Genomic DNA, 16,547 nt, shown 5'->3' with positions numbered 1-16,547 from the left:
TGAACACAGTCAGTGCCCCCGGAGAAGTGATGATTCAGGTCCACTGCGGGGGCAATACCAGAGAAGTTACTTTGGACTCTCGTGCCTGCGATTCGGGCTATCCTTGTCGGAATAGTAGACTGCCAAAGAGCATGCCAGCCATCGGTGTGTAACAGCGATACAGCACGGAAGTTATTCGTTGATCCCGCCCCTTGCGTCATATCGTATTCCTCGGCGATGGTTAATCACCGAAACCACGATAGCATACTCCAAGTGTGTCAAAAGTGAGCCACTCTTGAACTCTTCGGCGAAAAGCCCTCGGTCGCACACACTCCGGCTTTTGAGTCGGCATCCGAAGCAATCCTTCCGGCTGACGGAGTGGGTTAAACAAAGATCAAACAGCAATTTAGTTGATGAACTTCAATAAAAGTAAAGTCTAGAAAATGGCAGGCTAGATCAGTACTTTGAAATTGTCCATTTTGCGTATCTTAAACTTCCTAGTCAACCTCGTTGGTAAAGGTGGTAAGTCACTCGCCGGATGTCGATGGGTTATCGTTACTATGCAAGATCGAGGATTCGATGGGAAGACCGGATCATTCAATCTGAAATGTATAGATGATACGAAGCGCAGAGAGCGAGAATCATAAGCGACTAAAGGAGGATTTCCAGTGAGGCCATGGAAGCCTTAAATGCACATTCATAGAAGGGAGGTGTACAACTGTTCAGGTTCTTCGGTTGTATAGAATGAAGTGAGTGAGCAGGGAGAGAGTCCACCAATCACAAGCTGGCCCGCACTCGGCAGGCTCCGCGGCCAAAAATTTCCAAGGCGACCTTGGAAGCTCTTTGGGGTCCAGAGCATCACCTCAAGTCTACTCATCAAGTTGCGAAATACTACTAACCAGCTATCCCCATTCATTCTTTTTCTATTCGAGTCCTTTTCAACTGTTCCTATACATTGCGCGTCATCATGGTCGGCCCAACCGCAACTCTGACCCCTCTTGCTCGCGCTGATGGCTCGGCTTCCTATCTGTGTCCCTCCACTGGATCCAATATCCTGGGCTCTGTCAATGCCCCCGTCGAACTTCCCGGACGTCGAGATGCCTTGAAGCCCGAAGAAGCGACCGTGGAAGTATTTGTTAAGCCGGGCACTGCACCTGCTGGTGTGAGCGAACGGTACGTCGAGGGAATTATCAAGGGAGTCCTCGGAAGATTGATCTTGGGACGCGAGAGGGGCTACCCTCGGCGTGGTGTCGTGGTCACGCTAGCCATCGTCGGAGGTGGGAGTGTAGGAAGAGGAGAACCGGTACGTATTCAATGAATTGGCGAAGTTTGGACAATTTCTGTCCAGCTGGCGACGCTTAGCGGCTAACTCATTATCTTAAATCTATAACAGTATCTGACTCTTCTGCCCGCGCTACTTCATACCGCCCTTCTTGCCTTGCTATCGGCCGCTGTTCCTCTATCCATGACCTTCTCTGCGACTGTTCTGGCCGTCGATGCATCAGGTGAAATCATCCGGGAGCCGTCGATCCAACAGGCAGCCACCGCCAAATCCCTCCACGCCCTGGCCTTCTCGTCCAAGGGCCATCTGCTGCTGAATGAGAGCTCAGGGGCTTTTGACTTTGAAACGTGGGAGAAGGTCCACCAGCGCGCGTCAGCGATCTGTCACGGCACACCGGCTGCTGGCACTGATGGAGACATTGCCATGGTGGAGGATGTAGATGGCCAGCCCCTAGAGGGGATCATGCGCGAGTCCATTGAGGATCAGGTCCACCGCGACTACGCCTGGAAGATCGATGCTGCTTGATTACCCCGCGGATACCACGGCAGCTAAGTAAATTCAGTCGCGACGGGCGCTTACAGCCAGCGAGCGGTCGCTCCCATGAATTGTCGTCCCTTCTATCGCCAGTATTCTTAGGTGGCTTGTACACATGCCCCTTGCACACGAAGGAAGCTTTTCACACAGCACGCGGGCCCATGTGCACGAACGAGACTTTCTGGGCGAGTGTAGAAGGATTGTCATTGACGATATCCTACTGGCTGATGGGCAGGCTAAGAGAAGGACGCAGGGTATGGCAGGGGAGGAATTCGTCGCAGGAACCGACAAGCCATCTAACAGGATCACGGCGAGGGACGTGCGTGAAAGGAGCCAACCACCTCCATTAGTTAGATGTCTCGGAAGAGTTACATTCTCAGCGATAAGGCAAAGCGAACCCTCCAGCTCCAGCCACATGGGGAGTGCTGCAATACACCTTATATTAATAGAAAGTGACCATTCTAGTCTTAGAGAGCTAAAGCTAAGGATGTGTGTGGAGTTGGTCAAAATTCAGGGATCTGTTCCGTGGGATGATGAAGACGATTACTAGTGGAATTGAGTAGTACTACTGTAGGCCACCCCATCCCTGCGTTCTGCAACGTGTAATAAATGGCTCGTAATCTATGAAGACGAGAGACATCCAGTGAAAAGGAGGAGCGACCGACGCATGCGTCGACCTGCACAGCTGAATGGAATAGAGTAGTAGCTGAAAGAATCTGATGGATCAATCAGATGCCGCAAGTGCATTACACAGTATGATGCTCCCTTGCACCTGGGAAAGGGAAGGTTCTTCAATGTGTGTGATATGTGTAATCGGCGTCTTCAGGCAATGGGGGTGGGTGGAACAAGAAAGGGAAGGGATGGGATGAATTCACCCGGTAAATAATCATGTAAATAATCATGACAATACGGGCGAGAGCAGTAGTTGCATAGTTTACCCACACTAGACTAACTCCAGTAGGATCTCTCCATCTCCATTCCCCCCTACCTTCTTGCTTGACTTACTTCTACGCTTCACCAAGGAATCCCACATTACTTTTTCCGTCAGCCTCGGAAATCACCCACGTCATTTCCGACAGCTATTTACTACTGTCTCTTTGTATTCGGTGCGTGTTCCATGGCCTTTGGAAATTTGGGTGAGTTTACTGATTGGGTAGTAGGGACTTTACGGTACATTCAATGGTTTCTCAGGCCCGCGGAGTGTCTGTTGCGGAGTTAACTGCCACCCGCACTGGAATCCCCCGGCTTCAATGATGACAGTCACCCGCTCTGACTCTCATTATTAAGGATGTGGAAGCCTATCGAAGTTCGACCAGCAGACTAGACTACCGATGCCAGTGGATGCGACCAGAGGAAAGTGTTTAGCCTGACCAATGGTCAAAGCCGCCATGAACCTTGAAGTGGATTACACTGGATAAGGCGCCCGCCCAAACCCCGTTCCATCCGAGTTCGTTACTTCCCATTATTATTATTATTTTCCCCCCCGGCGTTTTTCCATTCCGTCTCCAGCATATTCCATCATTACCTATCGAAGCCCTTTTTTTATTTCGAAATTCTCTCTTCTGTGTTCCCGTCTGACTGAACCAACCAGCTCCTGCATCACACAATCTGTCATATTTCTATATCTGTCCATGGCGTCCTCCCCGCTTGACCATGGCTCGATGAACCACCCTTCTTCCTCGTCCGCAACTGGCCCTCTGCCGTCCTCCTCAACATCATTGCCCTCATCACCACCACCGCCCTCCTCCGCGGCCCCACCACTATCAGTTCCTCCGGTGCGCCCTCCTCCTCCTCATCGCTCGGCCACTGTGGGAGCGTCGCTCCTCCGCGACTATGCCTCGCACATAGATCCCTCTCACACTACAAACGATATCCACACGGCCGACTCGGCTCCCGGGACTCCCAATTTGGGTCCCAGCACTGGCACTCTCCAGAAACCTGATCATCCTCGTGAGGGCGCCGCTGTTCCCGCTTTCACGACGTCCTTCCTGCCACGCCGGCAGACGGCCTCTCTAGCGGGCCATCATCGGAACGCGTTATCTAACGATTCAATCCCTCGCCAAACCCTTCTCAAAGCTCTCGCATCACGACCATCCATGTGCAACCACCAAAGTCCAAATATGCCGCTGGCGGCCTCTTTGGGGCTTCTCAACACGAACCCTACCTCGTCGGAAGAAACGGAGCGCACCTCCAGCAATTCGTCGTCACAGATGCTCTCAGCAGCTCTCTCCAATATTCAGTTAGGGACCTACCTGGACCGTTCTCCTGCGACAGCACGGTTGGTCATGCAATCACCATGCTTCTTCCACCAGCGTTTCGATGACGCCGTAAATATTCAGAAAGTATTGGAAGAGATTGCGGATGATGAGTGGCTATCGCACTCCCGTCTGGTACAGACAGCGACAGGCGTCCGAGAGGTGTCGAAACAATTGCAGCGAAGACCAATCAAACGCGCTGTCAAGAATGTTATGATCGTCACCAAGGCGCGGGATAACAGTCTGGTGCATCTGACCCGCGAATTGGCGGAGTGGCTTCTCTCCACCCCTCGCTACGGCAACGATCTGGGTGTGAATGTCTACGTAGACGCTAAACTTCGCAACTCACGAAGATTCAATGCCCAGGGGCTTCTGGACAAGGAGCCCCGATTCGAGGAGATGTTACACTACTGGACCCCGGATCTCTGCTGGACAGCCCCCGAGAAATTCGATTTGGTCCTCACGTTAGGAGGGGACGGGACCGTGCTTTTCACATCCTGGCTCTTCCAACGCATTGTCCCACCGGTCCTCTGCTTTTCCCTGGGGAGCTTAGGGTTCCTGACGAACTTCGAATTTGAGAATTACAAGTCTCACTTGAATGCAGTCATGGGTGATGTAGGTATGCGAGTGAACTTGCGGATGCGCTTCACCTGCACGGTCTTCCGTAAAGACCGCAGCAAGGGCGCCGAGGCGGGTGCTGTGGAGGAAGGGGAACAGTTCGAGGTGTTGAACGAGCTCGTGATTGATCGCGGGCCATCACCATACGTGTCAAACCTCGAACTGTACGCAGATAATGATCTGCTCACCGTGGTACAAGCGGACGGGTGCATTTTCTCTACTCCTACCGGTACGTGTGACGCGCAAAACAGACTGATTTGATCGCCGACTGACATGTGGTTCCAGGTTCCACGGCATACTCTCTTTCCGCTGGCGGTTCCTTGATTCACCCTTCTATTCCCGGCATTCTTCTGACCCCCATCTGCCCCCATACACTTTCCTTCCGTCCCATGGTTCTCTCCGATACGCTGCTCCTTCGTATTGCCGTTCCTGCCGGGTCCCGGTCGACCGCGTACTGCTCGTTCGATGGGAAGGGTCGTGTGGAACTCCGCCAAGGCGACTATGTTACCGTCGAAGCAAGTCAATACCCCTTCCCGACCGTCGTAGCGGGCGGCGGAGAGTGGTTCCAGAGCGTTCAGCGAGCACTGCGATGGAATACACGCGGTGCCGTGCAAAAGAGCTGGCACAGCGCTTCGGATGCCGGCCTCGAAGCCACTGAGGATGACGAAGACACGGAGTGGGACATCGATACCGATGCCGGGTTAACTGGCACGGACAGTGGCTTGGGGGTGAGTGAGGATGGCGATGCCGGATCGAACAGTCCTCTGAAGCGGCAAATGAGCATGTTCAGCACCTAAGCCGATCATTGTCTCAGATGCTGTCCTCCCCATTCTCACCACCCCATTCTTCTGGGGTTATGCTTCAGTTTTCTTCTATTGTTCCCGTCTTTTCGGATACACCCTTTTATATTGTTCATTCCACCGGCGACCCTGGTTGGCGCACGCGCATCCTTTTCTCGTTCCATGGAACAGCGGCACACATACACTTTCGTTTTCTTTTATTTGGGATACAGCGACGCCTGATAGACTTTTTGGATATATGTTTGGTTGCCATAGCGGGCCTTGACTTAGACGCTATATTTGGTTTTACTATATTGGGAAGACACATTCGGGTCCGTGAGACCCCAGCGATGCACAGGCGTTAGACGGTTACATTTATGCACGTTGCGATAGAAATTGAAGAACCGAACAACCCAGGATAATGCAATCTCGCACTGGGAATATATGCTTTAAGCCATCATGACTACCATCTCATCATTACTCCACCAATCTATATATCATAAAACCATACCCAAATCATCATACCCACAACGACTGATCTATACACACATCACACCATACTACTGTGTAGTAATTACCAATCACAGCACTCCGCCAACAACGCCGCCAACTCCTCCAAATACTTCTTATCCTCATCATCGAACCCATTGGGCTCCGCACAATCAATGTCGATAATCGCAACAGTCTGCTCACACACATCAGCCATCCATCCACCTCCACCCAAAAGATAAAGAAGATATGTACTCACCTCCCCCTTACTCAAAATCGGCACCACAATCTCACTCCGGCTGCTCGCATCGCAAGCAATATGCCCCGGGAAGTTCTCGACATCCGGCACGACGACCGTCTCGCGCTTCTCCGCCGCCGTTCCGCACACACCCCGCCCGAAGCGGATTTCCTGGCATGCCGGACGACCCTGGAAAGGGCCGAGGAGAAGGACGGGCTTCTTGTTGCTGTCCTCTTCGGAGGGTGGTGCGGCGCCGAGGACGGGGAACTTATCCTGGCGGATGTAGAATCCGGCCCAGTTGACAGAGGAGGAGGGGGCGGGGAGAGCGGCGTAGGCGTGCCAGAGGAGAGAGGCGACGTTAGAGAAGTTACTATTTTGATTTGGAGAGGGTTAGGCTTGGGTGAAAGTGGGCGCGATAGTTGGGGCTTAAATTGTGTTCTTACCTGACCTGTTCGTGGTGGGGGGAGTGGTTAGCTGGTGAATTGGCAATGAAGGCGGGGGGGTATAGGGGGTAAGGATAGGAGGAGAAAATCGTACCCAGTTGCGCTGGTCGTATACCAAACCACGAGCTTGCTCTAGGACCTGAGTGTAGACTTCGGATTTGGAGCCATTGCCGGCGCCGAAGTAAGAGGAGTCTGCGTGAGGCTGGTGGGAGTTGTTAGTGTATGCTAGTAAAGAATTCGGGAGATCAATTGCCCGCAGATGGCAAGCGAGGGTATCAAACTATACCATTGTAATATGGTACTAAGTAGAATTAAGCGATGAAGCAGATTGAGAATGGGGGGGAGTGGATGGATGACGCGAAAGGAAAGCAAAGCAGCGATGCGAAAAATCAAAGTGGGGTTTCCTTCTTCTCTCCGCACGAGATTCTGCGATCGTCATCCGCCGTCCCCTCATCGCCATTCATCATCCAACCATCCATCCATCCCGGTTCCATAAGTAACAACAGTATTTCCATGAATAATCAAATCTATCACTCAAGCAATCATCAATCAATCAATGATAAAGTCAACCCCTGTCGGGCTGGACCCCTTCGCTTGGCTGCAGCTGTGGAGCTTTCCCTCATCGCATGCAACTGCTTTTTTGGGTCCAGTTCCGATAAGAAACTGCCCTTGGCTAGCTTCAACTAGCAGCAAAACTATAATAACTTCCTCGGATCGTCCTGTCTCTCTCCACTATGGGTCCATACTTGCTCAACTGGTCTTTGCCTGACTGTTAGATAGACATCATGTATTCTCACATTATTGTAGCTGCTTCGCTTCTTATTCTCCCAGCCTACGCTAGGGATATCGTCTTCCCTCCCGTTGCGGCAGTCCATAACAATCCCTCCTCCCACCAATATCTTCTCAGTCACGAAGACCCCATTGACATCGTCACCGGTAGCCAATTCTCTGGTTTGACTACTTTCGCCAACCTGCCCTACCTCAATTGCTTCGTGGACGATGAATCAACCACCAACAACAACTATGACATTGCCTTCCTCGGCGCTCCCTTCGACACTGTTAGCCATTCCCTCCTCATTCACCTTGCCATCGATCGCAACTAATAGACACACACGTAGGGCGTCACAGCTCGCCCTGGAGCTCGATTCGGACCCAAAGGTATTCGTCTCGGTTCTCGTCGTCTCGGCGGATGGAGCATCTACACAGGAGAAAACGCCTTTGCTAGCTGGGCGAAGCTTGTTGACTGCGGTGATGCACCATTAACCTGGTTGGATAATACTGTAGCGTTGAAGCAGCTTGATATGGCACACAAGGTATACAGTATATTGTTCTGAAAATGGTGGTCAATTAATAATGGGAGGAATAGGTCGTCTCGTCTCGTCGTGCCAATTCCACGCATCTCAGCCAAATCCCCCGTATTATTACCCTAGGTGGAGATCATACGACGACCTTGTCGGCTCTGCGGTCGACGTACGAGAATTGGGGTCCTGTTTCTGTGATTCATTTTGACAGTCATATTGGTATGCACATTCCACCCCTCATGATATACATGTATAAACCGCTAACAAAATATTTTTAGATACATGGGACCCCAAAGTACTCGGTATGCCAAGTCTCCCCCAACTTCACATATATATTTAACTAACTTGAAATGTCCTCTACAGGTGGAGGAGTCTCCCACTATGCGTATGCCAACAATCCCCAATAAATCCCATCATACTAACGCATCCTCAACCACAGCGGCGTCAACCACGGCACATTCCTCCACCTTGCCCACGAAGAGGTACGTAACCACACCATGCCTCACTATTTCTCCCTCCCCCCACCCCAACAACAAACTAAGAATCAAGTAGGGCCTAATCCGCAACACTTCCATCCACGTCGGAATCCGCGCCCCCGTCGTCCGACCCAAAGGCGACATCCGAAACGACCTCCGCTGCGGCTTCGAAATCATCACCGCCCGTGACCTCGACCGACTCGGTGTCTCCGGCCTCGTCGAACAAATCAAATCCCGCGTAGGGGACAGCCGAGTCTATATCTCGGTTGATATTGATGTGCTGGACCCGGCTTATGCACCTGGTATGTCCACTTTAGCTTCCCTTTCACTACGAGAAAATATAAAGGACGTTGGAGAAAAACTGATGAGAATGCACAGCCACCGGCACTGCGGAACCAGGTGGATTTACGACCCGTGAACTCCTGACTATTCTTGACGCGCTGCGAGGAATGCCTGTTATTGGGGCCGACGTGGTCGAGGTAGCCCCGATTTATGATACAGCCGGGGAGACGACCACGCTTGCAGCGGCGGAGGTGGCTAACTCATTGTTGGCGTTGATGGTTGCGCGGCCGGTTGGGGGTGATGAGTAACTATTTTCTTTTTCCAAGTTAGTCCCTATTGTTTAAAAGGCATACTGTGAGTATGTAACTAGTGTTCAAAGAATAAGGTATGTATGTACATAAATGGGTATACTGCGCACATATATTCTGCACATAATTTCAACATACAAGAGAAACCATGTCAGACTCGGAAAGATTCATCCCCTCTTCTCCATCTCAACTTCTGTCTCCTCGTTCAACTCAACCACTTTCCCCTCCGTAACCCTACTACCACTCCCATCCCACGCCCCCGGGCCAGTGAAATGCTTTCGTCCCGTCACTACCCACGTCGCTACACTAATCACTCCAATCACTCCGATCGCAGCGCTGGTATAGTTCATCGAGTCCTTCGTCACCGGGTATGATTCTGGGAAGTTGAACGTGATGGACGCGAAAAGCAGGAACAACAGGCCCAGCACGTTCAGACTGATCGACATTGAGGTGGGGAGGGCGAATGGGCCTGTGAGGGTTCGTCGGTGGTTGGTTACGTAGCCTAGGAGGCGACTTCCGAGGGCCATGGCGTAGGAGAGATCTTTTGTTTTTCTGTTAGTTCCTTTTTGTGAAGTGGGGGTATGGGGGAGACGTACAGAATCCCTCAGTGGAAATAGCAATGACGGTCTCAAACCCCGTCGAGGTGCCAAAGTCAATTGCATCCAGGGCGAGCTGAACGACCAAGGTGAGCAGGACTGCATTGATAGGAACCTGGCGCTTTTTGTCGACTTTGGCGAGGAACCGGCTGAACGGGAGACCGTTGTCGCGGGCGAAGGCGTAGACACAGCGGGAGCCCTCGGCGAGAATGTTGTTCCCTGCGACGATGACGATCACGGCTATCATGCTGGCTAGGAAGCAGGCCGCTACTTTGCTACCGGTGGAGTCGTAGAAGATCTGGATGACGGGGACTCCGGTAGGGGAGTTCTGAGTGGTGGTGATATCTCCGATGCAGAAGCAGAGGACTAGAAGGAACGCAAAGCCGGTGATGGCGCCAAGGACGACGGACATTATGATGGCTTGCGGTGCTTGTTTGGAGGCGGATTTCATCTCCTCAGTCATGTGGGAGGGGGCGTCGTAGCAGCACATACCGAAGCAGGCTTGTAGGATGCCTACGATGGCGGCCATGGCTCGGTCCCAGCCGGTGAAGTTCTGGAATTCGACAAAGACAAATGATGCGGACTGCTTGTGGTCGTTTGTGGCGAGGAGGACGATGACAGTGATGAAAAAAGCGGTGATGTTCCAGATCAGGATGAAACGGGCGATTCGGTTGAGTAGATGAGGACCCCAGATGTTGATGGCAGCAGCGAGGATCGCCACGAGGTAGGCTACTAAGACCGTTTGCCAACGCTGGATTTCGTAGGATGGGAAGACGAGATTCGCCATTCCGAGTACGAATTGTGCGGCAATGGAGTTGTTGGTTGCGCCCATGGCGAGCAGTCCTAGCAGTTTCCTGGTGAGTTTGGCTGTGCATTTACAGGGAGAGTATGGTTGGTGGGTCCATACCTATCAGCATGAACCATCCGGTGATGTATGATAACTGGCGGGAGATTTTGGGGGGAGCCAAAGCAGCCACCCACGAGTATTGACCTCCAGCAACTGGATACATCGAACACATTTCAGCCATGGGAATGGCGACAGCTAAGGTGAGAAGGCTGACACCGATGAAACTGAAGACCATAACTGGGGGGCCACCCGACGTGACGCCAACAATAAAGACACCACTTAATGCGGTCCATCTTGAGACAGAGTCAGCACGATGGGCTCTATATCTCCGAGCGAATGACTTACGAGGTGACAACGCTGAAACTGAAGCCAATCATACCCAGGAGGCCAAATGACCGTTTGAGCTCTACGGACGTTAACACAATTCCACTGGCCTAATTTGGCTGACATACCCTGCTCATAGCCCAAATGCTCCAGCCGAACATCCTCTCCTGTTGTAGAAGGGCCCACAGGCTGGATCTCATCTTCTGATATCGCCATTGTTGGGGCAATGTTGGGAATACAAAGACAATTCTACAATTGAGTTCATCGTGGTCGCCGCCACCAGTTGGGGTATTTATTGCCATGCTACAGGAGGGGGATGGGCGCCTCGGACCATGAGCGATAGGGTCATAGATGCATTCTGCAGGCATCGAGGAACCGGGGAAGCGATAGCCGGGGTAGCGATAAGATAAGCCGACAGCGAGCATTGCCAGATCGAGAAGGTCTGCGCGATGGCCGGTGGAGCACTTTTCGCCTAGAAAAAGCTGGGGAGACCACAGACGAGACAGACCGAGCAGCTGTCTCCAGTCATGTCAATTTGTCATAAGCTATCCCAAGTTGATAAGCTTATCAAATGCGACTGGGATAATGGAGTGTGAGTAATAAGGATTTGTGCCGTAAGGAATTTCGGAATGTCATTGTGTCGATTAGAGGAGGTAGTTGAAGTTGAAGTTAGTTGCAGGTGGAGATGTTGGTGATGGAAAAGGGAAGGACGACGAGATATGGACATGTGACCCTTCAGCCTCATCCTCTCTTCCATTTTCTTTCTGTTCGGTTCTCTCCCTCTGTCTTTCCTATTGTATGTCCTGCCCTTCGCTTCCCATGCCCCAGACATGTCAACTCACCAGCCCATGAGTTTGGGTCCAGATTGATCAAAACCATGCCATTGAAGGTTGGTAATCGGTTAACCATGTCCTGTAGTTGCAGTGGAAAATTGATGAAATGTCCAGGTAGAATATCAAGGCAGGCTCGAGAGATTGAACTTCATGATGAGCTTCTCACTCTCTGAGGACCGGAGCCCCCTATGATATATTCCAGGACGGCATGAGAAACTTGGACAATCCTCGCCTCCGACGGGTCAACGACGCGTCACTTGTAGCCACAAACCTCCAATACACCCCTACAGCTACTTAATCGTACCCTATACGAAATACGCATTATACGTCGGCGACATGTCTATATAAGGCCGCGGCAATTCCCATGGTCCCCTGACCCACACAACCCGCCGAATACGCAAATACGACAAACGGTCCGGTCGGATGGCCCGTACTACAGCACAGTATCCGAACCCTTACGCCCTTGTCTATACGCACCCACAGAATGGCCCCTTGAAGCGAAACGGCTGCCTGCGTTCCAGCGGTTAGACCATGCGGATATGCTGTCAAGGCCCGGATCCGAACTATAAAGGGAATAGACGTCCCCTGACCATTACCCACAAGAGCATCAAACTGAGATCCTAACAATCACCATGTCCATCAACCTCACTGGAAAAACCTGCCTCGTTACCGGTGGTGCCGGAGGCCTAGGCAAAGCTATCGCTACCCGGTTCTTCGCCGCCGGAGCCAACGTGGTCATCTGCGATGTCAACGAGGAGCGACTTCGTCAGACGTCGATGGATCTTGCCGGACCCAGCGGCGACGCAAGACTCAAGGTCATCAAGACAGACATCACCTCTGCGACAGAGGTGCAAGCCCTGTTTGATGAAATCGTCGCGCAATTCCAGAAACTCGATATCCTCATCAACAATGCCGGAATCATGGATCAGTTCCATGCTGTCGGTGACCTGGACGAGAAGCTGTGGGACAGGGTCATGGCTGTGAATTTGACTGCGCCTTTTCTGTTGAGCAAACTGGCTGTTCGCAATATGCTTGCTCAGGAAATTGTCAATGGAAGTATCGTCAACATCGTTTCCATTGCTGGAAAGGCGGGTTGGATGGCGGGTATGTTTCCTACCGAATGGATCCTATTATCTATATGAATTGACTGACAAGTATAGGTGCCGCATATACCGCTAGTAAACACGGCCTCGTTGGCTTGACCAAGAACACGGCTTCCTACTACGGCAACAAGGGAATCCGATGCAATGCGCTGATGATGGGCGGCATGGAGACGAACATCACGGACGCGTTCATGTCCAACATCAACCTGGAAGGAAAGGACAAGGCTGTCGCTCTAATGACTGCTGCTGCGGCTCCGATGTGCGATATCAACCGCGTTGCTGAGCTGTGTCTGTCTATCTCTTGTGGTCCTGGTGCGGAGATTATCAACGGGACGTGTATCCCGATTGATCATGGAATGTCAGGAGTGTTGGGTTGATTCTGATTTATATGTTACCCAGCCGACTGTATATTTTCACTTCAATGTAAATACTTTACACCCACTAACCCCTCCATCTTACTAACACTATAACGAACATTGTAAAGCTCGCCCGGATATACCCTCCACCCCTTCACAACCCTAACCTCACCCCAACACCCCAGCTGTAATCACCACCAACTTCCGCACAAGTCGAACCCCACATACATACAACCACCACCAAATAGTCTCAAGGACATGGCTGGAATCTCTTTCTGCGTTGTAGGGAAAGCCATCTTCATCAACCAACTGAGGTGCCACATAATCATTACCAATCGCCAATGCGGGATATGTTATTCAGCCTGTTACCCAAAGACACGACACGAATCATTGGCTTACCGGTGGACATAGAAGAGGTCTACACTACTAACTAGTACATACATACTACTTAGTACTTACTAGTGGGTGGTAGGTTGGTAACTCCCGGCCAGTTACCACCCGGGTAAGACGCGACCTGCGTCCAATAATGTTTTGTTTCAATACATTGAGCAAAAGGTCCCCTGTAAAGCATAATTCTTGAAGAGGGTCGGGGGTATACGGGCTACGAGCATTCTGTGCGTCGATTACAAACACAGTATGCTCTAGACACGGTAGCTCATGCGTCAGTCCGGATATGGCGCGGACGTTCTCCGAGTTCTGTTGCTGTAGGTTTAATTTTTAGAAGTACTGTGGATATATTTCTTGGCGGCTTCGATATATTGTTGTTTTTGCCGGGATGGCTTGTCACAGTTTAGAGCATTGTCCCCAGTATTGACCGAGGGGATACTATCAGCTCTAGATGATTCACACACCTCGATTGAAAGATCATCTAAATGTTGAGTGATCGTCGTCTTTCTACATGTATGTACTCTAGCACGGACATATAATGTCTGGTCATCACCGCTGCGTATTGTTTGATTGGCTGTGGTCCGGTCAAGCTATTATTGTCTGAGCGCCATAGTATCCGATTCCAAGCGCAGTAGTTCGAAGCAGAGCTATCAGGTTCGAAATTGGAGGAGTGATTGGCTAAAGATAGGGGGCGTATGGTATCCGACGCTACCCTCGCTCGAAATCAGGACATCCGGAAGATGTTGGTTCGGGAATTAGAGTGGTGTGTCTACAGCCGAGCTGGTGTCAGGTGTCCCGTAGGTGTGGCTGTTTTAGTTGGCGTGCTCATATTTAGGTTCTGACTGTAAGCATCCAGACCAAGACATCCACATCATGCCCGGGCCTTGTCTGGGGGCTATACATGGCCGGACCGTATGCGAATGAGTCAACGAGGCTTTGCGACAGTCCACTCAAGTGGATTCATAAGATGCCAATTCATAAGGTCATGGTAAATCGCTCACACAATGTACTGCACTTCCAGATCCTGCTCGGGACAGATGCATTACCAGGCTGCATACGCACAGACTCGGCCCTGGCAGCTCTCATGAAAGCTTCTGCACTCACTGTTGGATGCCGCTATGTCGGAGTGTATACTAGTGTCGGAGGGACGTTCCCAGCCATGGATCCAGACCACGCTCAGAGACAGGGATGGATTTGGTACCAACGGCTGTTCGTCCCCAAGCCGCACCTGGCATCGCTTGCCCAGGACGTTAGGACATTGCCAGGTGTTTCAGTTGCATAAAGACCAGCTTCCTTTTTCAGACCATTGACGTCAATGCTGGCCAATAAGCAAGTCAGGACATGACTTTAATATCGACAGATGCGAGGGGCGACCGTAGCACGGGGTCTGTTTGTCTTGGACGCGCACGTTGTCTAGCATAGCCCCCATCCAAACTCGATGCCAAATCCAAGAAAGGCAATAGAAGAGAGGAGGGGAAGGTGTGACGAGCAACAAGTGACAGAGGAGGTGAAGCACCAGGGCGGCCTAGGTAGTCAGCCCTGCAGGGGTTATTCCAGTCACAGTGGATGGTGGGGTTATTGATTGATTGAAGCAGCCATTGTGACGCGTGATTGATCTGCATCCCAGTCACCACCACCAGTCTGTAACTAAATATGTAGCTGGCTGGAAGGCAACGGACAAATCAGCTCGAGTAGATCTGCCGGGGGGGGGGGGGGGGGGGATTGATCTGCATCCCAGTCACCACCACCAGTCTGTAACTAAATATGTAGCTGGCTGGAAGGCAACGGACAAATCAGCTCGAGTAGATCTGCCGGGGGGGGGGGGGAGGGGGCAACGTTGCGTCTGACGAAGCCTACCCTCCAGACCCGCGAGCAAATAAATTTTCGTCAGGACATCCTGGTGTAAGATCTATGCTGGTGCCTGCGCCATGGATCGAGGGTTTAACTATCCGGCAGGGCGGGACAATGAGCCTTCACGGACCAGACACGAAAGCATACGGCAACAGGGATTATTGAGCAGACTGTAAAGACAGATTGGCTAGTAAATGATATTCTGTAGCGCAAATGGAACCCACAAAGATTGTATCGTCACGGGTATTTTCCTGCCCCAGGAACACCGCATTTGCCACTCTGGGAATCGAGTTCCACCCAACATCATTGGATCCTGAAACGGCCGAAATCACCAAGCGAAAAGGTCAATGCAAAGTAGACCTCAAGTAGCCAGGCAGATCTGATCATGAATCCAGACGCGTCGCTGGTAAATTTTTGGGGCGGGGCATTTGGACGAGCGAGTGTGATGGAGGGGAGACTAGAGGAAGTCGTCTGATCGCTCAGCACGGCGTGAATGACGCTCCCGCCCTCTCACATTCTTTGTGATGGTTTTTCAGCCATCTTGAATGGAACTAAGTCGACAAGTGTTGATGCTAAACGGCATGGTGGGTAGACCATTGTAGACCGTCTTATCTAGACCATCTTGAATTTTCTCGGTTGTTGTGGCCTGGACCGATCGAAGGGGTGGACTGGAAGGATGAAAAAAGTTCCCAGCCCTAGTTGCTGCTCTCCGCAGTTCGAAGGGGGATGGCCAGGGCGCTCTGTGACACCGGCAGCTGCAGATCGACTGTGCGTAGAGAGTCGTTTGGGTCTGGGGTTACAACGCGCTACTGGATGGATGACTCGCAGCAATAGTATTCTTTCTTCTGCTAGCAGCAGTTAGTCCCTGATAGCGTCTCGATAGTGTGGCCATCCCCTCCAGACCGATAGCCAGTCTCCGTTCAGGATTGATTCCCATCAGCTTCGACCAAAAAAAAACCCGGGCAACAGTGGACTCACTTGGGGGAGGGGGAGTGTCTCGCTCGGATTCCCTCCAAGCCCAGGCGATCCTGGCTTTGTCCATTATTCTCAAGCGTATTGTTATAGTAGAAGTGTGCTCTGACTCCATTGTGCCTCTGCGATGGTAGCCGGCCGGGTCACCCGAGTTTCCCGCGTGTGGTTACAACAGGTTTCATCGGCTGAACAGGGGTATCAGGCGGAGGGAAGTGCTGCTGAGGAGCCTGGAGGTGAATATAAACATCCACGGAGTCCATGCCAGAGGAGAGCAGATGATATCTGGCGGTGGTC

The 16,547-nt window shown here is 51.7% G+C and overlaps 7 protein-coding genes across 7 annotated transcripts; 4 read left to right on the top strand and 3 right to left on the bottom strand.

Moving 5' to 3' along the window:
• Positions 1–946: 946 nt before the first annotated feature.
• Positions 947–1,786, top strand: BO85DRAFT_362256 (putative exosome complex subunit Rrp46; the record flags this gene model as incomplete). The annotated part of the gene is made up of 2 exons (XM_025655620.1): positions 947–1,282; positions 1,373–1,786. The coding sequence occupies 2 exons, from the start codon at positions 947–949 to the stop codon at positions 1,784–1,786; spliced, it is 750 nt and encodes a 249-aa protein (XP_025519532.1).
• A 1,452-nt stretch (positions 1,787–3,238) lies between these two features.
• Positions 3,239–5,523, top strand: BO85DRAFT_110594 (putative NAD+ kinase Utr1). Its single transcript, XM_025653849.1, has 2 exons — positions 3,239–4,897; positions 4,954–5,523. Exons 1-2 carry the CDS (start codon positions 3,427–3,429, stop codon positions 5,463–5,465), a joined length of 1,983 nt encoding a protein of 660 aa, XP_025519531.1. The 5' UTR covers positions 3,239–3,426; the 3' UTR covers positions 5,466–5,523.
• Positions 5,524–5,819: 296 nt separating this feature from the next.
• Positions 5,820–7,110, bottom strand: BO85DRAFT_445057 (GAF domain-containing protein). Its single transcript, XM_025659172.1, has 5 exons — positions 6,904–7,110; positions 6,712–6,819; positions 6,618–6,622; positions 6,196–6,544; positions 5,820–6,132 (listed from the first exon to the last, which is right to left on the bottom strand). The coding sequence occupies exons 1-5, from the start codon at positions 6,904–6,906 to the stop codon at positions 6,022–6,024; spliced, it is 576 nt and encodes a 191-aa protein (XP_025519530.1). The 5' UTR covers positions 6,907–7,110; the 3' UTR covers positions 5,820–6,021.
• BO85DRAFT_516226 (agmatinase) lies at positions 7,096–9,145 on the top strand. The gene is made up of 8 exons (XM_025664833.1): positions 7,096–7,675; positions 7,736–7,930; positions 7,984–8,137; positions 8,197–8,220; positions 8,282–8,303; positions 8,358–8,400; positions 8,471–8,696; positions 8,773–9,145. Exons 1-8 carry the CDS (start codon positions 7,403–7,405, stop codon positions 8,982–8,984), a joined length of 1,149 nt encoding a protein of 382 aa, XP_025519529.1. The 5' UTR covers positions 7,096–7,402; the 3' UTR covers positions 8,985–9,145.
• On the bottom strand, positions 8,868–10,967 carry BO85DRAFT_500903 (putative GABA permease; the record flags this gene model as incomplete). The annotated part of the gene is made up of 5 exons (XM_025664141.1): positions 8,868–9,525; positions 9,581–10,423; positions 10,488–10,720; positions 10,773–10,833; positions 10,880–10,967. The coding sequence occupies 5 exons, from the start codon at positions 10,965–10,967 to the stop codon at positions 9,152–9,154; spliced, it is 1,599 nt and encodes a 532-aa protein (XP_025519528.1). The 3' UTR covers positions 8,868–9,151.
• A 996-nt stretch (positions 10,968–11,963) lies between these two features.
• Positions 11,964–13,127, top strand: BO85DRAFT_388482 (SDR family NAD(P)-dependent oxidoreductase). Its single transcript, XM_025656712.1, has 2 exons — positions 11,964–12,688; positions 12,745–13,127. Exons 1-2 carry the CDS (start codon positions 12,217–12,219, stop codon positions 13,062–13,064), a joined length of 792 nt encoding a protein of 263 aa, XP_025519527.1. The 5' UTR covers positions 11,964–12,216; the 3' UTR covers positions 13,065–13,127.
• Positions 13,128–15,771: 2,644 nt separating this feature from the next.
• Positions 15,772–16,529, bottom strand: BO85DRAFT_110487 (uncharacterized protein). The gene is made up of 2 exons (XM_025653848.1): positions 16,260–16,529; positions 15,772–16,129 (listed from the first exon to the last, which is right to left on the bottom strand). The coding sequence occupies exons 1-2, from the start codon at positions 16,366–16,368 to the stop codon at positions 15,894–15,896; spliced, it is 345 nt and encodes a 114-aa protein (XP_025519526.1). The 5' UTR covers positions 16,369–16,529; the 3' UTR covers positions 15,772–15,893.
• Positions 16,530–16,547: the final 18 nt, after the last annotated feature.

Source organism: Aspergillus piperis (genome assembly GCF_003184755.1).
Source record: "Aspergillus piperis CBS 112811 unplaced genomic scaffold BO85scaffold_2, whole genome shotgun sequence".
NCBI classification, from domain to species: Eukaryota; Fungi; Ascomycota; class Eurotiomycetes; order Eurotiales; family Aspergillaceae; genus Aspergillus; species Aspergillus piperis.
This window is presented reverse-complemented; position numbering and strand designations above follow the sequence as displayed.